General features: G+C 30.8%; 1 protein-coding gene across 1 annotated transcript; it reads left to right on the top strand.

The window, feature by feature from the left end:
- The first annotated feature begins 1,990 nt into the window (after positions 1–1,990).
- Positions 1,991–20,486, top strand: Amon (prohormone processing protease amontillado). The gene is made up of 12 exons (XM_083034979.1): positions 1,991–2,866; positions 8,888–8,992; positions 9,613–9,880; positions 10,348–10,385; positions 11,291–11,367; positions 11,872–12,136; positions 14,295–14,507; positions 15,055–15,155; positions 15,313–15,546; positions 16,639–16,803; positions 16,976–17,093; positions 17,158–20,486. The coding sequence occupies exons 1-12, from the start codon at positions 2,711–2,713 to the stop codon at positions 17,320–17,322; spliced, it is 1,905 nt and encodes a 634-aa protein (XP_082891105.1). The 5' UTR covers positions 1,991–2,710; the 3' UTR covers positions 17,323–20,486.
- Positions 20,487–23,831: the final 3,345 nt, after the last annotated feature.

Raw genomic sequence — 23,831 nt, 5'->3', positions numbered from 1 at the left:
TTTGTTGTAATTACATTTTATGATCATACGATGTGATAGATGTATATATAATATCAAATAAAAACTATACACTTACATTTTATAAAGTAAAAGTAAAAAAATTATATATATACATATAACATATAGTTTAAGAAAAATTAATTTTTTATCGAACACAAGAAAGAGAGTAATCATTTTCCATAGTTTTTGAAATATTAAATACGATTCCAAATTGCTCAATCACGTCACAATTTTGAGAATTTTACAATTAAAATTGCAAAAAAGTTATTTCCAAATATATTTTATGTCGCAACATAGTATGATTGGAGATGTTTTGTTGCAATATACACAAAATTAATATCGTTAGGACTTTCAGGAAAAGGAATTTATTACGTAAAGGAATTTATTACCCGTAAAAGGAATTTATTACGTTGATTATGATTAATAAAGCTCTTCTTCGTGATTAAATATAGAGTTTTATTGTAAAAATGTTTCGAATTAAATTTCATTGAGGTTCATCAAATAATTTTTAATTGTGTTTATTTAAACTCAAGAATTTTTTTAAATTGTTAAATATAAATCTGATATCAAAATTGATAAATCCAAAATATAAATGTTTTCATGTATATAAATTTTTATAACATTTTTAATTTGACATCCGCCATATTAATTCTATCATTTTCAATTTTAAAATAAAATTCATATTCAGTGAATATTCTAAAAAAATTTTAAATTTGAAGAAACATGATTGAAAGTTATATAATTATAATTAAATTAATACTAATATTTATAAATTCTTATAATGATCGAATTTGCGACTTTTCCGAAATTTATTTGACAATAATTGTCTTATATTAATTATAATCGACATAACATTCTTATTGAGTGTTGAAAGTTCTAACATACTTATTAATTTTGATTGCAACAAAATTTCTGCGAACGTCACATATAGTTATAACAAATTAAAATAGCCCATTTTCGCAATTTTAGTCGTAAATTTCTCAAAATTGTGTAATTAAAAAGATTTCTCTTTTTCTTGTGTTTTTTTTAAATTGTGTAATTGACCTTATATACATTTATATATTATACACTGCATAGAAATTGTGTGTAAAAATGCGCCATCTTGTCGGTAATAGCGTTATAGCGTTATTATACGTACAGCGTATTAGAGCTTTTTTATGCTCAACCATTACCTTTTATGTTTACGACACTCGCGATTATTAGATTTATTTTATAAGGACTCTTATAACGCGTCTAAACATATATATATAAATATATATATATTAAGGTTTAAATTCTCTCTTTTTTCTCTTATCCATTTATCTTCCTCTCTTGTTGTGAAAGATAAGTTTCTGACCACATCTCCACACATGTTTTACATCATTAATTTTAATAATTGACTTATATCCAGATGTATGTGTATTTTGTAATATATTATAAACTTTTACTATAATTTGTCATTTTTATTAAAACTTTTTTAGATATATTTGCTAAATAAAAAACAGAATATATTAATATTTAAACATATGAAAAGAAATATATTTATTTTTTAAATAATTCGTGGAAGAAAATATTATATATGTATATATAATATTTAAAAAATTATAATATTATATATATATATATATTTAATTATTATATTATAATATATATAATAAATATATATAAATTCTATATATGTATATATATGTATATATATGGGGCATATATGTAATATATATAATTAAATTTTTTAGAGCGTAACACTACTAAATTTTTTCACACAAGACACTACAAAGTTATAGATAAAATGACGCGTTTGAAAACAAAAAAATACAGAGAAATCTATAACCGCGTATTTATTATTTATTATCATTTAAGTGGATCGCCGTGTCCAGCTGTCCAGTTTTTCTCGTAAAACACCGAATTGTCAGGCCGATATATAGCCTTAGGTGATTATCCTTGAGACTCGCGCACGCGCGACTTGTCTCGAATTTGTCGCTCTCGCTACGTCACTTTAATCAATATATCGGATGACGTCACGTAAAGGGTTTTCACCTACCCGCTTCGCGTTGTTCTACGTGACACGGCTATATACACACTTCGAATCTCTCTCTCTCCTTTGGCTACTTTTTTCTCGACAGTTAGATATACAACTTCGTTCTCTCGAATAACTCTCTCTCACGTGTGACAATAATAAAAAAAACTTTATCTATACGAAAGAAGAGAAAAATCCTTCCCTTCGCGAATTTTCTTTCTCTGCGCGTCTGCATAAACATCAATTTTTTTCCTCAATTTTTTACGTGTGATTACTCGCGGTATCTGCTTATAATTACTCTCCGCACGAGCGATATGGATTCAGTGGCTCCTGTCAAACGTCTGCAGTGTCACGTGTTCCTCCTCCTGTCAAACAAATCTGCCGCGTTGTAGCGTCGAGAGAGACTCCGTTCTTCAACGTCATCGTCATCATCATCAGCCGCTGTCGGAGAAACACGTTGAAGGAGAAGAGAGGGAGGCTCCGCTCCTCTCCTCATCCGCGCCTCATCCGTGAGCCGACTGCCACCTCCACTTCCATCGACGCCGACGCCGACGCCGCCGCGAGGAGGATATCATAGTACACCCTCATCCCTCATAGTGCATGCACACCCCCGAGTAACCGAGTCGTACGCGGTCCAGTATCCCCGAATTCGCGAATGCGAAGTACCGCTACCTGGACTACGTGTCTCGCCGGCCGCATCATCCCCTCGTCACGATGCTACCGCTCGCGGTGATCGCGCTCTTCCTCCTCGCCGGCACCAGCACCGCCGAGGTCTTTACCAATGAGTTCCTGGTGAGGATGCGCCAGCCAACGGAGAGGCACGTAGCCGATCGCGTAGCGCTGAGAAATGGCTTCCTCAATCTCGGACCGGTGAGTCTGACCAGGAAAAGTTTACCTATTTATTCGATTCCCCGATGTCCAAGAGGCGTCGCCACCCCGAATCCTCCCCCGAGACGTTGTTCCTTCCAACTGCACTGCTATTCAGTTTTCTGGTTTTTTTTCTTAAAAAAATGTCTATTATATATTATATAGTATATAATATAATATAATTTAATATATATGTATAATAAATATAATATAATTTAATATAATTTAAATACTATATTAGAATTATATATTAAATCATATATATTATAATTTATGTTATATATTTTTATATATAATTAATAATTAAATAATAAATAATATATAATAATTCAATAATAAAAATAAATAATAAAATATAATATATAATAATAATAATAAATAATATATATAATAATTAGTTAAATATATAAAATATATAAAATAATTGAATAATATATTATATAAATGATATATTATTTTTTATTTTAACGAAACAAACCTTAGGTCTCCTTCATTATTATTGACCAAATATTCGCGCACACAGAGATTCAAGTGAATATACATGTAAGAATATGCGTAACGATCGAATCGCGGTGACCAGCAACATTTTATCGCGTCGGCTTATTTATTCAACGCTCATAAATCATCGAGTAGAAAGTTTCTTTTACTCTCGAAATGTCATGTCTGTTTTACGCGATTAAAACTTTTTTTTCTTATAATTTTTCAGGTTCCTACGAATGTGTGTCGCGCAAAAATTTTATGTCTCAGTACAGTAAATAAAAAAGATAAAGAGAAAATTTACTAAAATTTTTCATAATTTAATTAAAGTAATTAATAATGTAATAATTAATGGCTTTAAGTTTGACACGTGAACGTTTTCGATTCAAGAGGTAGTGCTGTGCTTATTCAGAGAGACTATACTTCGATTGTATCTCTGAAATTTGCCGTGTGATGTCGGGTAATAATAGATATTCATTACAAAGATAATTGTGTGAAATAGGTTCTTCGATAGATATCCCCTTTATACGCTCAATTTACAGATAAATCTACAGAATATTATAATATTATCGTCGGCTTTGATAACAATATTAATGATATCGTTTCATTAGATCTGCTTAATTGTCTGATTAATTGATGTACGCAAAAACGTCATAGAGGATAAGACGGAAATTATTTTTGTTTGTTTGCAAATTGTAAGATCGTTAATTTCATTGCAATTAATTAAATCTATAACATAGATTTGAATTTTCAGTTTTATTTTCCAGCAGGTCACTTGATAGATCGTTTATTGGCCAATTTATACATAATATTAGCTTTTTTTGCATTTTCTAGAAATTTCAGATTAATAGATTAAATGCATCAAACTGAATATATTATTTCTTGTAAATAATTATAAAAATTGTAAAATTAAAATCGGAGAAGCTATATATTTAATTTGATATATTTATGACATTTCAATTATAGATTAAAAGAAATAAATATAATCAAATTAAAGATAGTTTTTCTCCGATTTTAATTTTTATAATTATTCACAAAAGAAATATTACTGATATTATTTATCATATAAAAATAATATATGCACAATGTGTAAAAATAATACGCATATGTTTCTTATTGTTAATTTTTTTAATTGCTAATGCCGTATATATCTTTCTCGTGAAAATTCTAAAAATATTCGTGGAAGCAAATTAGAGAGCTTTTAAGCGCAGTATGTTATTGTTGTTTCTCGCCGATGTGAATAAATCCAACGAAATACGTAAATCACGCGGATCGCGATGAATCTCTGAATATTTCACTCGTATTTCAAAATCGCATTTCACACGCGTGCCGCGCTATTAAAGAATTCAACATTTCGAGAATTACAATCTCTCTCTGGCAGTGTTGTTCTTAGATGATTTTAAAATTAGCTAGATAAAGATGAGATGAAAATATGTAAATTTATCTTACAATTAGATATAAGATGAAGATGATTTTGTTTTAAATATAAATTATATGGCGATCATCTAGATAACTTCCAGATAATATTATTTTTAAGACCGCTTATGTAAACACTGTTATTAAAAAAATGTAAATTATAAAAGGAATATAAAAATATATTCATATCTTTATTTATAAATTTTTATCGCTTACTGCTTAAGTTCTGCTACTTAAGTATTTTTATGTGCTCTAAACCAAATTATCTGAACATTCATCTAGATAATTTAATAAAGATAACACTTTTTTTTCATCTTAGATGCAGATATAAATAGTACATATTTTTATTATCTATATATAAAGATAAGATGATACCAAAATTTCATCTAGATGATCATCTATGTAATTTTATTTAGATGATCATCTAGATGCGCGCCACGCGTCAGATTCTCAGCGCCACGTCTGCCTATGCGTTGACGTATTTCACTGAACGTGAAACAACACCGCGATTGAGCTAAATGAGAAAAACGAGGGAAGCGTAAAAATTTTTTTGAAGGTTTCTGTTTCGCAAACGATGAATCGAAACGAAATCACAGGTTGCGCTCTCTCTTTTGTTTATAAACAAAGGGCATAGAAACAAGAGAATTTAAGTTGCACGAAAAATTTGTCGACAAAAAGAATACATTAATTGAAATTACATTTATTCGACTGATTTATCATTTATAAAAGAGTTTTTTTTGCCGAGTTTTTTTTTAACTATCCAATAAACATTTTTTAAAATGTTTTTTTTTTTAATTTTCTCAGGTTTCTATTTACGTATATCGTGGAAAAATTGCATGTCAGTGTACGAAATAAAAAGAAAATTGCTAACATTTTTTATAATATAATTATTGATTGAAAAAATTATAAAGGATAATTTATTAATTGCGTCAATCTAAAAATTAATCATAAATCAATGGCGAACTGCTACTGATGCCAAGTTTATTTGAACTTTGTAAGATAGCCTTAGTCCGCAGAGACACGAGGCGTAAGGCTACTATAAGATCAATACTCGGGAAAATGATGAGATTGGTCTTAAAAATCGCAGCACGCAAGAAACTCGATACAAATATATACGGGGTAAAAAGTTATCGATGGTACAATCAAGAAAGTGATAATTTTAGACGAAGAAGTATCGCGAAAAATATGGAATACAATTTTTTTTATTCCTTTTCGAATAATTTTGAAATCGGGATTTTACATCATTTTTAAGAGTCTGACTAATTTTTTACCATCTTGTGGCTTTTAAATCCAATGTATTTCAATAGCGGCTGTTAAAGTGTAACTAAAATACTTCATATTTTAATTTAAAAAAATAACGAGAGATAATTAAAGTCAGCGAAAACAAAATCATCTTTTTATTTCCTAAAATAATAAAAAAATATTTTTATCCTCATAATCATTTATAGAGAGTCACTGTTGAATATAAATTCATCGATTGCTGATCTTTGACAATTTCTCGAAAATAAAAAAACGCAATTTCGTTTAAACAGATTTTATCTTCTCGATTAAAATTTTTTTAGAGAATATAAAGTCAGATTGGTATAGAGATTGATATAGTTTGATCGCTAAACAAAATTGGATAAATTGAGAAGGGGAGATGCAATTTTGCTGCCTATAGAAGAAATTGATATCCCGTAAGCGCTATTTATCGTATAGCGTGACGTAGTTTCTTCCGATTAAAACTGTTTCCTGCCCGTCTCGTACGATTAACCGCCATGGGACATGAGGCTAAATTATCGGCGATCGATCGATCGTCTCTGCTGCGACGCGATTAATTCCGCCATACATTGGCAGCAGGGTTTGAAAAAATCCGGGTTTTTTTTAAAAAGCCCAGCCCAGTGGGTTTTTTTTTAAACCGGGTTTTTTGGGGTTTATTGGGTTTTTTTGGATTTTATTGAGTTTTTTGGGATTTTGTTGGGTTTTTAAATTTTTTTAATTTAATTTTTTATAATTCGCTAATGATTAAGAAAATTGGCTATTTAATTGGCACAATTTCTTATTATGAATTAATTTTTATTTAATTTTTTTTATTTATTAATGTAATAGACCTTCTATTACATTAATAAATAAAAGAAAAATTAAATAAAAATTAATTAATATTAAATACTTCATTTATAATATTATTAAATTTTTAGCATTTTGGATGGGTTTTATAAAGTGGGTTTAACCCAATAAAACCCACCGGGTTTTATTGGGTTGGGCCCACTTAGTCAAACCCTGATTGGCAGTGACTGATTTTATCTTAGCTAACGCGGTAACAGCTGATGCGATAGATTAAGAGATCTTCCTGTCATTTAACAAGAATTACCGGATCCTTCTCTTTCTCTTTTTCTTTCCCTCGTTTCGCGAATTATGTCGCGAAAATATATGACAATCAGTGTTTGCTGTTATCTAAATAAAATTATCTAGATGATCATCTTTTTGATCTAGATGATTATCTAGATAACATTTTTGCATTATCTTCTCTTTATATTGATATAGATAATAAAAATATGTATTATCTATATCTGCATCTTACTAGATGAAAAAAGTGTTATCTTTACTAAATTATCTAGAATAATGTTCAGATAATTTGGTTTAGAGTCATTAGAACTTAAGCCTTCAGCGATAAAAACTTATAAATAAAAATATGAATATATTTTTATATTTCTTTTATAATTTACATTTTTCTTATAACTGTGTTTGCATAAGAGAGAAGGTCTTAAAAATAATATTATTATCTAGAAGTTATCTAGATATGAATCGCCATATAATTTTATCTTTTATCCAGATATATTTAAAAACAAAATCATCTTAAATTCATCTTGTAAGATGAATTTACATATTTTCATTTCAACTTTATCTAGCTAATTTTAAAATCATCTAAGTACAACACTGATGACAGTTCATTTCGTATAGATGGATAAATGTGTTCAAATATTTGAGGAGAAAAAAAAGGGAACCGGCGTAAAAAAACGCGAGAAAAGTTGTTTGAGATGAAAAACGACGCACTTTGACTTTTTCCCTCTGTTTTTTTTTATTTCGCGGAACAATTGTGTAAAGGGAAAGTAAACCGCAACGAGGATTTATGCAGATGACTCTTATACCGACAATCCTCATTATTCGTGTAACGGCCCGGAAAATTAATTATTTTATCTCAATATCCTCTATTTATCAGGTGTAGGCGTATCGGGGGAAACTCGAGATTAATCCACGAAATGGCGTAGATAGCCATGCGCACATTACCTGGAGTAAATTTTGACCCTCTAACGTAATCTCTTTTCTCCGAATAAAGTTCTTTCGCACATTGGATTTTATTTTTATTATACGTAAAATATTATATCGATATTTTTTTCAAAAAATGCTTGTTTGTGTGTGAAACGATGATGATTGAAAGAGAAGAAAATATTTTTAACAGATATCTATATATTTTTTAAATAAAAAAAAATAAATTGTATGTTTATTTTAAATTCACACATTGGATTTTATTTTTATTGTACGTAAAATATTATATAAATTTTTTTCTTTTCAAAAAATATTTAAAAATATATCAAACAAATTTGAAAATGCTTGTTTGATGATTGAAGGAAAAGGAAATATTTTCAAGAAACATCTATATATTTTTAAAATAAAAAAGAATACAAGTTATATATTTATTTTAATTCTGCGATCGCGTAAGCTTTATAAAACAATTTTTGAGATATGGGTCATATATATGTGATGACCCAGCGTCGTTAAAGATACATCGTTCATCGGGTTTTTAATCTATATATTGATAGAAATTCCGCGCTCTTTCAGAGATTGTTTTTCTCTCTCGCGTTTGCTTTTCTCTCTTTTTTCTATTTCTACCGAGAGAGGAGAGAAAGGTAATATTAAGTTTACTTTATTCTATTCTTCTCTATTTCGCGTGTTCCGTCGTTATTCTTCTATTATTCTACCTTGGGAATTAATATGCTAGTTATTATTACATTTGCATCCGAAGCTCGAGAAATATTTATATTCTCTCTTTTTCTCGAGAGGTAAAATTTTAACATCGCGAAAACGAGATCGCAAAAAGGAAAATAAGGTTTCTCCTCGTTAAATTCACAAACTCTGCTCCTTTTGTTAAAGGTTTTGAACAGTCAGATGGAGTATCATTTCGTACATACAGCTCTACCTCATGTACGAAGCAAACGATCCGTTGCACACACGCGAAGATTAAAGGTCGACCCTCTGGTAAGTTGATATCTTCCTCGTGAGATCTACGCGTTGATCGTCATTATGTACGGGAAAGAGGAAAACCATTTATGAAAATGTTGATTCCGGGTCCGCGTCATTTTTATACGAAAAAAAATTATTTATATTTGAAAGAAAAAATGAAACTTGAAAATTTTAATGAGGCAAAAGAATATATTTTAAATCTGTCTCTTATTTATAGTAATATTCAGAATATTTTATAAAATCGCGTTTATAAAAATACTGGTACCTCTAAATGATTTATAATTTATGACAAAATCCGAAACAAAATTTTTTCTAATTTTATACGTAATGTATAATACAAGAAATATTTGAAATAAAATACATGTAAAAATACAGATACCTCTGAATGATTTATAATTTGTGATAAAAAACGAAACAAATATTTATTCCTAATTTTATACGTATGTTATAATACAAGAATTATTTGAAGAATACTAAATATGTGTTAGAACATGTACACATATATAATAAAATTATTTATGACTAATAGCAGATTTTCGATGATTTAAAAAAAAAAAGAGAGATACGGAAGTTATGAAAAATGCAATAATAAAAAACTCAAAATAATAAATAATAATAAATAATAAATAACTCAGGTGGCCACGGCGATACAGCAGCCTGGTTTCAAGAGGGTGAAGAGGGGCTACAAACCCCTGAGTGTGGACAACTTGGTACCGCTGTACGAGATAAAGAATCCGACAAATTCCGGAAGCAAAGACCCGACAGATCCCTTCTTCAAATATCAGTGGTACTTGAAGAATGTCGGACAGAACGGTGGTAAACCGAAATTGGATCTTAACGTCGAAGCTGCGTGGGCTCAGGGTGTCACGGGGAAAAACGTGACGACGGCCATCATGGATGACGGTGCGTAAACAGAATCTTTTCTTTTTTTTAATAAACGAGACCAGGGGTTATTCCGAAGTCAAAACAGCGTTAAATTACACACGCTTGAACGCAAGTTTGCGAACCATCAGCGGCGGTTTAAATCGATATCGCTGAGGGAGGACGAGTTACGCAACGCTCTCTCATTTCACTGACAATGAGTGAGAAACGAGATGTATTTTCATCCGGACTCGTCTGCGGAAACTGTATTTGCAGTTTCTCGACGAGAAAGAGAAGTGCAATAAGATCCTTGTAACCGGGTTCTCTTTTAACGATTCGACTTAACGAGGGAACGAAATTGCCAGTTTGTGCCGTTTCTTTCTTTTTTTTCGAGGAACTTACGCACGATGCACGCAATAGGGTGCACAAAGGTCGCAGCTCTTCGTCACAGCTGACGTAAATTCATTCGTAACATATGCACGCACTAATTACAACGTTTTACATTGCAGGTGTCGATTATATGCATCCGGATCTCAAGTATAATTACGTAAGTGTTCCTATTCGTTCTAGTATTAAGCTGGAAAATATTATTAAAAATAGTATTAAGATGCAAAAAATATTATATTATTTTTTTTTTGTATTTGTTACTTCTGTTATTTTTGTATTTTTTGTATTTGTTATTTTTCTTATTTTTGCATTTTTTATATTTATTTTTATATTTTAAATAAAATCGAATAATCAGTGTTTAAAAAAAATGAAAAAAATTTTGTTTAAAAGTGATCGTTTTCTGATCGATAAAAAGTTTGACTCTGATATTGTAATTTTGTTTCCACAAAGACGACAAATCTTTTGCCCCGAACCCAATTGAGATTGTACGTATATTAAATTAATATTTATTTTAACGATGACGAAGAAAATTACATGAAAATGGTACATGGCAAAATTAAAATATGTCAGTAGTAGTATAATATTTTTTTTACTAAATTTTCTGTAAGTGTAATTCAGTATTAATAACATTTACGTCATAACTAACGAACGAGAGAGAATTTCAAATATTCCTTTTCGCATAGATGACATTCTTGGCGCAGCTTACATGCAAGTATGTCAGGAATTCAAAACCAGAAAATGAACCACGAGACGAGCGGACAGAAATTAGTAATTATGGTATTCGGGAGAGAGAGAGAGAGAGAGAGAGAGAAAAAATCTCCAGTTATCCAGCTCTTTGCAGGAGTTTAAATTTATGTAACAAATATTTTATATAAAACTTATCAAAATATTTTTTTTCATTACAGTTTTCATCATTTAATTTAGATTAATAAAATGAGTTTTGTGATTAAATTGATTCCTATTTTTAACGACGAGACCACACAATTTCGCAAACTCTAAGTAAGCAATTAGATACTTGATTAGCGATCATGAATCATTAATGTTTATACCTATATTCGGTTTCAGAACGCTAAAGCTTCTTACGACTTCAGCAGCAATGATCCTTATCCGTATCCGAGATACACCGACGATTGGTTTAACAGGTAAAAGCGTGTGATAAAATAAAATTGAATCTCGGAAAAATTAATATTAAACGAGATGAATAATAAATCGAGTCGTTTGAGCGAAAGTGCTCTGCTTAATACAAGATAAAAAAAACAGAAGCGTTTGTCCAAAAGTAGATGAAAACTTAAATGCAGAGAAAAATTTAATAAAATTCAATTAATTGATCAAATTCAAACAAAACTATTTATTCGAAAGTAAAATAATAAAGAAAAAAATTCAAACGAGAAAAGTTAAAATCAACTTGAACGAGATTATTTTAGAAAAAAGTGCGCGATAAATAAATGGAGAAAAGTTAATTAAATTAAAATGCGAGATGAGGGATAAACAATGAGCGAAAGTTAAACAATCGCTCTTAACACAAGGTAGAGACAAAGGCTTATTGTTAGTTGAAAAGTTGAGACAAAAGCGCGTCCTACATTTCGCTCGCGCAACGATGGCGGAAATTATGGGGGTTGAAAATAATTCTTTTTTTCATCGAAAAGCCACGGCACGAGATGCGCGGGGGAGGTCGCGGCTGCTCGCGATAATGGAGTCTGCGGCGTCGGGGTGGCTTACGACTCCATGATCGCCGGGATCCGGATGCTGGATCAGCCCTACATGACCGATCTGATCGAGGCGAACAGCATGGGTCACGAACCCAATCGCATAGACATTTACAGCGCCTCCTGGGGACCCACGGACGACGGGAAGACGGTGGATGGACCGCGAAACGCGACCATGAGGGCCATCGTTCGCGGCGTTAATGAGGTACGCTTATTGTTAGTTTTTAACAGAGTGCAGAGTTGTGCTTATATAAATGAATTTAAAATTAGCTAGATAAAGATGAGAAAATATGTAAATTTATCTTAGATAAGATGAAGATGATTTTGTTTTAAATATATCTAGATAAAAGATAAAAATATATGGCAATTATCTAGATAACTTCCAGATAATATTATTTTTTGACCGCTTATGTAAACAGTTATAAAAAAATGTTAATTATAAAAGGGATATAAAAATATATTCATATTTTTATTTGTAAGTTTTTATCGGCTACTGCTTAAGTTCTACTACTTAAGTATTTTTATATGCTATGACTCTAGACCAAGTTATCTGAACATTATTCTAGATAATTTAGTAAAGATAACATTTTTTTTATCTAAAATATAGATAATACATACTTTTATTATCTATATATATATATATACAGGGTGTCCGGTAATAGTCGCATCAACCGTCGTGTGCAGATTCCTGGGATCATTTGGAGACGATTTTTCCTCAGCAAAAATGTCGAGACACCAATAATTTTCGAGTTATAAGCGATTGAAAATAAAGAGTTTTTCGCAAACTAAGCCTTGTGGAAATAAAATAATAATAAATTCACATTCTTCAGTTAATTTTAGGTAGAGTTTACTTTAATAGAATTTTAATTTAAGGCTTAGTTACAAAGATACATGATGGCAAAAATTGAAAACATGCAAAAAATAATGACCTCCCTCGACATTTTCGCTGAGGAAAAATCGTCTCCAAATGATCCCAGGAATCTGCACACGACGGTTGATGCGACTATTACCGGACACCCTGTATATATAAAGATAAGATGATGCAAAAATTGTTATCTAGATGATCATCTATATAATTTTATTTAGATAACATTGACAAGGTGTATATTCCCGGGAAAACCCTTAAAAACCTAATATTTTCAGAGAATTTCGTTCAGTCTTGAAAAATCAGGGAATTCTCATGGAATTTGATAAGGATTGAGGGAATTTTTTAAAAAATTGTGCGTCCTTTGATAATTTTACTGTTATTTAGCACTTAAGAAACATATATTTAACATATTTTTGCAATAGTTAAATTTTTATTAAAATTTTATGTGATTTTTTATTTGACGATCTGTTTAGTATCAAGATCTTATGTAAGTTTAAAAAATTGTTCAATTCTTTAATAAGTAATATTTAAATAAATTAGTATTTCTTATTTATTTAATAAATAATTTAATAAATAATTAATTTAAATAAATTAGTATTTTTTAAGATGTTTATAATAAATTATTTGTTTTATATTTTTGTTTTATATTTTGGCATATATTTTTAACGTTTAGATATAGTGATATATCAAACTTTGTTATTGTCCAAATTAATTTAAAATTAATTTTACAATTAATATTAAATACTAGAAGAACTATACTCTTGATAACTTTGCAATCGTATGAATAGGAAACGCATTAGAAAGCGCATACAATAAAAAAACTTATTTTAACTTATTAAAAAGCTGCATCTATATACAAATTGTCTTATTTTCCCACTATATACCTTAAAGTTTCTTATTTTACCTGGAATTTGAATGAAAATACCTGAAAGATCAGGGAACTCTCAGGGAATTTTTTTACAAGATTTGAGTAGACATCCTGTTTATTAATTACTCGTATGCATGAAGAATGCATAGTAAAGGTTATTAGAATTATTAACTGTAGTATCTTCTTCTCTTTAGCAGCAAAATTGATCGTTATATTGAATCAGAGAGAGAGCTTTGTTTTTTTTCTGTGTTATTAAATACAAAGAGGGGTTGTTTAGGTTTTTTTTATGAAGCAGAAAGATAAATAAATAGAGGGGAAAAATATATATATTGAAACAGAGGCGCGATAAACGTGAGAAATAAAAAATATTTTTAACTCTATTCAAAATATTTTTTATTGCGAAATATTTTTAACTTTGTTTTTATTAAAGAGAGTTAGATTGTTTCAAAAAAGGAAATAAATAGAGAGAATAAAATATAGATATTGAAACGATGAGAAATACCAATAATGCGAGGAATAAAAGATATTTTTAACACTATTTGTCGATTCATTATTGGAAAAATTAGAAAAATTGAAAAACCGTCGTGATATCGGTATTAAAAAAAGATAATATACTTACCCACACAGGGCAGGAACGGTCTGGGTAACATTTACGTCTGGGCTTCCGGGGACGGCGGAGAGGAGGATGATTGCAATTGTGACGGATACGCGGCTAGTATGTGGACCATCAGCATCAACAGTGCCATCAACGACGGCCAGAATGCCCATTACGACGAGAGTTGTTCCAGTACCTTAGCCTCTACCTTCAGCAACGGTGCCAAAGACCCTAACACAGGAGTAGTAAGTGGTCATTTTAAATTAAAGAGAGAGAAAGAATTAGCTAAGTCGTTTTCTTGGAGTGATTTTGGAACAGTAGGTTGATTCCTTTCAAGTGAGGTGAGATCACACAATTTCGCGATTTCTAAATAATGATAATAACTGATTTTATTTGTGAAGATGCACACGTTGCTGTAACATTTGATGTACTAAATAAGTTAAAAGAAAAAATTATTTTCAGACAGAGAAAGTCGCTTTGTTTAGCAAGGGTGCCAAAAATTCTATCATAGGAGTAGTAAGTGGTTATTTATTTGGATTAGAAGAAGAATTAGCTACATCTTTCTTGGAGTAATTTTATTCAAGAAGAGACACACGTTGCTGTAATATTGCATGTATTAATTAAAAAATATATATATTATTATAAATTAATATAAATTAAAAGAAAAAAATATTCTCAGACAAAGGAAGACGCTTTATTTAGCGATGTTTTTCTCTTCTATGTAGAATTATGTTTAGAAAAAGCAAAATGAGTGACTATGTTTTTTATTTACTATACGTTCTTCTTATACAGGCTACTACGGATCTGTATGGGAAATGCACGACTACTCATAGCGGGACTTCCGCCGCGGCACCGGAAGCCGCGGGAGTTTTCGCGCTTGCTCTAGAAGCCAAGTAAGTACATTCCAGTATTTCGCTTCAACGTCAGAAACATGCATGAAAATTTCAAGCTTAAGTCATCGATGCCTCTAAAGTTCGGATCAACTGAAATATCCTCTTCCATTAATAATTCCATATACGTCAGTTATATAGGAATAACTTTTGTTTCTAGCTCGCAACTAACCTGGAGAGATATTCAGCACCTGACCGTCCTAACTTCGAAAAGGAATTCTTTGTTTGACGCGAAGGACAGATTTCATTGGACCATGAACGGTGTCGGGCTCGAGTTCAATCATCTTTTCGGATACGGCGTCTTGGATGCGGGTGCTATGGTGGCTCTGGCTAAAAAGTGGAAGACGGTACCACCGAGGTATCACTGCGAAGCTGGGTCTACGACTGAAACACAGTAAGTAATTGTCTCGTCTCAACGATTAATGAAATTGAGAATCTATCGCAATTTGCGAAATTAATCCCTCTGTTCATTAATCCCATCAATGAAGGGTACTTGGGTACTTCTATACTGATAAAAATATATATGCATTGACAGAATTTTATTTTAATATTTCTAGACTCTATACATCTCTATATATAATATACAGGGTGTCCCAAAAAGTCCCGCAACAGTTAAATATTTCGAAAACAAAGGTTTTTTGAGAAAAATGTTTCAATTAAAAGTTATAGGGCGCATTAAGTAGTAATATTGGTGTGACTATAAATAGCATTGTTAAAGTCACATAAAATTCACTTTGAAATTTTTTAATGGAAACTCCTATTTTTGATTACTTATTCATATATCTTAAGAGCTTTTCAAAACACTACAATAAAGTTTTTTCCGTTAAGTATTTTTCGAGTTATGAGACTTGAAAGATACAGTATTTTGACATAAAATACAAAATATCTTGCAAAATTTAGTTTTCGGTAATCTTACCTTAGTACTTTTATGCACAGAATAACGAGACCAATTAATTGGTACAAAGAAAACGCATAATTGTTTTTAAGAAAAAATATGTTATAAATAGTATACATTTTTTTTAAAATAACTATGCATTTTCTTTACACCAATTGATTTGTCTAATTATTTTATGCATAAAAGTATTAAGGTAAGATTATCGAAAACTAAATATTTTACAAGATATTTTGTATTTTATGTCAAAAAATACTGTAAAAAACTTCAAACATTATAATTCGAAACGCACTGAATGAAAAAATACTTTATTATAGTGTTTATAGGGGTTTTCATTTAAAAAATTCAGTAAATTTTATATGCTTGCCTCAATAATGCTATTTATAGTCACACTAACATTATTATTTAATGCGCCACTTTTATTGGAAACATTTTTTTCAAAAAGCCATTATTTTCAAGATATGATTGTCGCAGGACTTTTGAGACATCCTATATAATATTCTCTGGACAATTTAGAAAATCGATCCTTTTCCTGAAGAAAAAATCTGAATCCTGAATCGTCGATCCATTTCCTCGAGCTGTTTGATTTTCCAGGGAAGTCACGAGCGATCGATCCATCCTCGTGAAGATTAAGACCGATGCTTGTGCCGGGACAGAGTACGCCGTTAATTATTTGGAACATGTACAAGCCGTCATTACTGTTAATGCGACTCGACGAGGTGATCTCGAGCTGTTTCTCACGTCTCCGATGGGTACGAGGTACGTAAATAAATAAATACAATAATGTATTTTCCCAAAGTAGCAAACTGACGTCATTAAACGTCAAAATGGCGTACTCTTGCTAGGTAGCAGGGTTTAAATATCCCTTTTTCTCAATTCAATTGGACCAACCAATTGGATTATAAAAAACAATATCCCTAATTTTTTTCAGATCCATGATCCTGAGTCGCAGAGTGAACGATGACGATCATAGGGACGGGTTTACAAAGTGGCCGTTTATGACGACGCACACGTGGGGCGAGTATCCTCAGGGAACTTGGCTGCTAGAGGTAAAAAAAGCTTTGCTTGCACCAAGTGAGACCTGAACTGAAATTAACCTGGGATCTCTTTCAGGTAAGCTTCAACACGCAGACGCCCCAACACGGATGGCTGAAGGAGTGGACGTTGATGCTCCACGGCACCAGGGAACCACCATACACGGGATTATCAGCGGCGGATCCTCACTCGAAATTAGCGATTGTCAAAAAGGCCCACGAGGAGCGACTGAGCGCGATCTAACGACACTCACGACGGTCCAACGCGATTATCGCCGATATCCAGGCGAGGAAAAATTGGGAATATTCCGATCGAAAGATGTTTACGCGTGCGCTTGCCCTTTCCGCTTCTCTGATTTTGCGCCGCGCGGCTGAAGGAAAAGAAATGTATATCCCGATACTTATGTCCAGTTGCGCGACGATCGCATCATTTCGTGCCAATCCTCGTCATCGTTCGTTATTTTAACCCTTCTGTCGTCGTTCGTTATTTTCTTACCCTTCCGTCAATGCATAATCTTTCACCTTTCCATCAACGTTGGTATATCAACTGTGTTTTGCACTGTAACAATTTTTTTATAGCAGCTGCTGGGATCAAACATTCTTTCCCGTTATATTTTAGGGGTTTCCGAATACAAAAAAAGGTTCTTTGAATTTTGTTTCGGGCGGCGAAAAGTTCCAAGACACATTTTTCACATTTAAAATTGTTTTTGGGTACTCGTTCATTGATAGAAGGGTTATTGAATCACGAGATCATTGAAGAGAAGTAGATTCACTACCTCTTCCTCTTCTTCTGGAACCGCGTTTGTCTAATTACGGTGTCAACTATAATTACATATCATGTTGTTTCTAGCATAACTTACATCATTAAGAATGTAGATTTCTCTGTGTAATCTTTTTTTTTTTTAATGTTCCGCTACCGAGAAAATATTCACCTATTTAGATCCAGGGACAATTTTGTTTATACCCTTCTGAAAAATTCTAGTCAAAAATGCGACATGTGTCAATATTCCCCTTGCAAAATTAGATTAATTGTAAGTTACGCATTTTAATAGTTTAATCTGCACGCATCTTTTACGATTTCCCAAAATCTTTGTTCTATCTAATTAAATACTGAGCAGAAATAATTAGAAAGAGAAATTAATTTACGTACATATGTAATGACTTGAAAAAATCCTTGTTAAGATGTTTCAATTTCGTTATTATTTTATATTTATAATTTCATTTATTTATTTATTTAGTTATTTATTTTTATTATTTATTATTATTTATTTGTACTATTATTGCTATTATTACGAAGCTTAGACAACATTTGACGTAATTGCGAAAAGTATCATTTCGTCAAAATTGTGTCCGCGTTGACAGCTTTCCGAAGAGTTCTCAAATCGACGATCGGAAACTAGACGATTCGGGGGAACAACAAGGAGAAGGAAGTTTACTATGTATTACTCAATAGCGGAATAAAAAATTACTTATATGACGGTGAAAAAAACTCGCAGAGAGGCATTAACATATACGTTAACAGGACGTTATCGAATCGATAACGGCCTGCGAAAAGAGTATTTCCGGGAACAAGAGTTTCGTGTCGATCATCGTCGTCCTCGCAAATCCGGAATTTGGAATCTCTGTATTAACACCTTTTCAACAGCATCCTAATATCGCAAAGTCTACGAATGACAATATATATTCTTCTTTTTCTCCTTTATTTTTTTCACGTATCATTTCGTATTTGAACGATAAATATTTAGGATAGAGATGTCATCTTGCGGATTTTATCTCTGAACATCACCTGGATGACGAAGAATATCTCGCTGCTGATCAGGGTTTGAAAAAACCCGGGTTTTTTTTAAAAAGCCCAGCCCAGTGGGTTTTTTTTTAAAAACCGGGTTTTTTGGGGTTTATTGGGTTTTTTGGGGTTTTATTGAGTTTTTTGGGATTTTGTTGGGTTTTTAAATTTTTTTAATTTAATTTTTTATAATTCGCTAATGATTAAGAAAATTGGCTATTTAATTGGCACAATTCCTTATTATGAATTAATTTTTATTTAATTTTTTTTATTTATTAATGTAATAAACCTTCTATTACATTAATAAATAAGAAAAATTAAATAAAAATTAATTAATATTAAATACTTCATTTATAATATTATTAAATTTTTAGCATTTTTGGATGGGTTTTATAAATGGGTTTTTAAGTAAGTTTTTTAAAGTGGGTTTAACCCAATAAAACCCACCGGGTTTTATTGGGTTGGGCCCACTTAGTCAAACCCTGCTGCTGATGCTTAACCCTTCTGTTTGCATAATTTATATTACCTTCCCATCAATGTATGGGTATTCGGATACTGAATTTTTTAACGCATTGTATTGCGACAATTTTTTTATAACAACTACTAACAATAAGTATCGAACAATTTTTCCTTTATATTTTAGAAGGTTTTCGAATACAAAGTCCCTTTGTATTTTTTTCTTTCGAGCGGAGAAAAGTTCCAAGACGCATTTTTGACATTTAAAGTTGCTTTGGATATTCAGGTATCCGTTCATTGATAAAAGGATTAAAAATATAAATATCTTTATTTGTTCCCTTATTTAAAAAATTAATTATTCAAAATTAATGGAAAGAAACAAACGCGAGGACGTCCGTGAAATGAACACGAGAAATACGGATGCTACAGAATCCGCATGTGTAGATGATGTACCTTAGAAGCCGTAGCGGACAGAGTTTGAATATTACATTAAAGAAAAAATTATATAAATATAAATGCATATATATATATATAAATTAAATATGCGTATATGTATATGTATATGTGTGTATAGAAAGGGTATCCCCTCTGTCGCGTATTATTATTCAGCCACGGATTTCTTGAACCATTTTTTTCAAACGAAGATCCTACGATAAATATACGAAAAAAAATGTTAGGAATTTTTTCAGACTACAAACTGATTATAAACAATATTAGACAATTATAGCAGCTAAAGAATTGTAATTTCGATCTCCTCTCATTCGAGAAGGTATACATATTGTAACTCGGTACATTTTTTTCGTATATTATCTTCGTTTCTCCAGATTGTCTGAGGAATCCGCCGTCGAGAATTGATGCGAGAAGCGACGAACTATAAATATATATACATACATCTTATACGTATATGTTATATACAGAGCGGAATCCTCTTTTAATCTTATGACGCAGATTATTTCTCTCGTTTGAGACATTTTTCTCGATAATTATGCGTGCACAGTAAAAATAATCCGCGTCATAAAGTCAAAACATCCTACGCTCTGTATATTTTATATATATATATCTCATTACATATATATACATATATATCTTACAGTTGAAAAAATGGATTTAATCGACTTTATTGTGTATGCGTTATAGGTGGATGAATAAAATCTGTATTTTTTGGCTGGGATCGTTTTTATCTAGTGTACCCCTTTGATCATCATTTATATACTACTGAATGTCAATCATCATTTTTATTTTTTTCATTATCCTGATCGCTAGGACATGGAACACTACTGTGAGAGTCACCATTAAAAAAAATTTTAATTCTTTGAAGCGATACTTTTTTTTTCGATTGATGTGCAACAAAGATATATTGGAAATTTGCACATTACTTCTTCACTATTTTATTTCGCTCATTGAGCTTCATTTGAGCAAGCTGGTTTTTCAACTTTGGTTTTTCTACTTAAAATGATACTCTATTCATGCAAAAATTTCTGATATCTTAAAATTTATGAAAGCAATCAAATACATTTCTTTAAAAAATTTCATATAAATTTCATAAAAAATGAACCTCTTCACCGATCCTTGTCAAAATAAATAACAATCATCTTTTAATGATGCTCTATTTATGTAAAATAATTTAGTTTGATATTCCAAAATTTATGGAAGTTAAAGCAACTATACAAACATTTTTTGAAAAATTAAAATTGCATTAAAATCTAAAACACTGTATACATTTTTATAAAAATGATAGTAAATAAAAATGTTGTATTATTTTATTTGTATGGAACGCTATAGCTCGCAAACAATTCTTGACTTATAGATGTTTAAATTTTCGGAAAAGTGGGTACATACATATACAGGGTGTTAAAAAATTAGACCGACAAACTTTGAAGCGAAGAAGAAGACTTCAAAATAAATATTTTTGGTTAATACTAATTTTCTCTACGTTTAGTTTTAATACTACATAGAGATATGAGTTTGTGATTTTTGAGTTCGTCACTTTTGTATTGAAGTTAATGGAGTAATTTTTGAGCATTTATTACTGTAAAAATAGTGAATCATTTTTTTGTATTTGTTTTGTTTTTTTGTTCAAGATTAAGATACAATTTTTCTACTTATATGTTGGTTTATTGTTTAAGTCATAAACTCTTATTTCATACATGTAATATTAAAACAAAACATAGAGAAAAATAGTATTAACAAAAAATATTTATTTTGAAGTCTTCTATTTCTCTTCAAAAGATTTATTGGTCTAATTTTTTAACACCCGCCTAAATATATAAACACATTTTTTAAATGTAATTTTTCGAAAAATTCTTTTAAATGTGTTTTGGGACATTTTAAACAGGTATTTGGTATAAAATGTTAGTAAAACCTAAAAAAAAATTTTACAAAAACAAAGCTTTCTCTATTAGGAAGCAAAATCTCTAGGCGTGATAAAAAAGTGAAGACATTTCATAGATTTCGTCCGAATATCTTGGAGAAGCGCGCGCTCGTGGGGTGCATGCGTGTTAAACGCGCGAAATTAAACGTCAGACGCGCGGAAGAGGATGAACGCGGAAGAAAAAACCGGCGAAGAAGGGGTAGAAAGAGAGAGAGAGAGAAAGAGAGAGAAACGGGGGTGGTTTTAGAGCGCGAGCGACTGTGTCCGAGTTCAGTCTGACAGGCCGCGTGTTACTTGTCGGCTCTCTCTGTCGGAAAGAAGGAGAGCCTCGCGTTCTTTGATCAGTCAGGGCCGCATAGTATATTTCGCAAGAGAGAGGATATATTCGTCGATTATTATTATTATTATTCCTTTGAACGACGCGTCTTCGAGCACGTCATGTGCATGTCTCGTTCTTACGAATCCTCGTGCGCGATTTTAATAAGTGAAGTGCGAAGAAATACGGTCTACGAAATTGCGAATCTAGCGTCTCGGAACGTCCGAGCCTCGTTAAAAATTCACGTGAGTTTACTTAAAAAGTGTATTTGCTCTAGAAAATATTTATATATACAGCGAATGAAAGTTCATGCAAAATATTTGACTTATAAAACAAGAAGAGATAAAAAATACTGGAAGAGAATATACATATATAAAATTAAATTTCAAAGTGATATATTTTTAAGTTCTTTACAAAAAAATTTCAATTAATAATTTTGTTTAAAATTTAATTTAATCGCAAGAGAAAAGAATTCCTTGGAACAACTTAACAAATAATTACTTTGTCTCACAGACTTCTTTTCGATTTGATCGATTCTGTCAATAAACTGCATGCATGCAACTGCATGTAAGTCGCGCTTGAGAGATTTGCGTTTTAACTTTTTCACGTTTTTATAGATTCTCTTTGCGAAATTTCTTACGTAAAACAAATTTTTTTCTCTACTAGTTAATATACAAATCAGTTCGCCTACAAGTTTATTATTCGTAACTTTATTATGCATAGTTCTGACGTAATCTCATGATGACAAATTTATAATATTGCAAAATATTTTTTTAATTGAGTCAAAAGTGCTTCTTCTCATGTTTATTTTGCATGAAAGATGCATGATAGAATATGTAAGCAAAAGTTTACTTAAATAAAGATTGTTTTCAAAATCACTAGGTGCCTTTTTAAGTAGACAGTTTTTTTTTTGATCAGCTAGAAAACGAATTTTTCTTCATAAAAATATCGACAAAGCTCTTAGTTTTTGCCTTTTCAATCTTTGACATTACTTGTATATATATGTTTATGAGATTCGAATTAACTTTTCTCTTCCAAGACTATTTTATTATTTATTACTCTCTCTCGAGGCCCATTATTTTTAATCATTAACCTTTCTGACAATAAACTAGCACCTGAGTACCCAAAGCAACTTTAAATATTAAAAATGTATCGGAACTTTTCTCTGTTTGAAACAAAATACAAAGAGTCTTTCGGAAACCTTCTAAAATATATAACGAGAAAGAATATTCTCGAGTTGCCCAGCAACTGACATAAAAAAACTGTCGCAATGTGTCAAAAACGCAGTTGGTACCCGGGTACCAATCAGTGTTTACTGTTATCTAAATAAAATTATATAGATGATCATCTAGATAAAATTTTTGCATCATCTTATCTTTATATAGATAATACAAATATGTATTATCTATATCTGCATCTTAGATAAAAAAAATGTTATCTTTATTAAATTATCTAGAATAATGTTCAGATAATTTGATTTAGAGTTTCATAGCATATAAAAATACTTAAGTAGTAGAACTTAAGCAGTAAGCGATAAAAACTTACAAATAAAAATATATATATTTCTATATTCCTTTTAAAATTTACATTTTTTTATAACTGTTTACATAAGCGGTCAAAAAATAAGATTATCTGGAAGTTATCTAGATGAATCGCCATATAATTTTATCTTTTATCTAGATATATTTAAAACAAAATCATCTTCATCTTATCTAAGATAAATTTACATATTTTTATCTCATCTTTATCTAGCTAATTTTAAAATCATCTAAGCACCACACTGGTACCAATATACATTGATGAAAAATTATGTATTGACAGAAGGAT

The sequence above is a fragment of the Prenolepis imparis genome, unplaced genomic scaffold (genome assembly GCF_030444845.1).
Source record: "Prenolepis imparis isolate NDT839.2.m4 unplaced genomic scaffold, iyPreImpa1.0 SCAF_3, whole genome shotgun sequence".
Classification (NCBI taxonomy): domain Eukaryota; kingdom Metazoa; phylum Arthropoda; class Insecta; order Hymenoptera; family Formicidae; genus Prenolepis; species Prenolepis imparis.
This window is presented reverse-complemented; position numbering and strand designations above follow the sequence as displayed.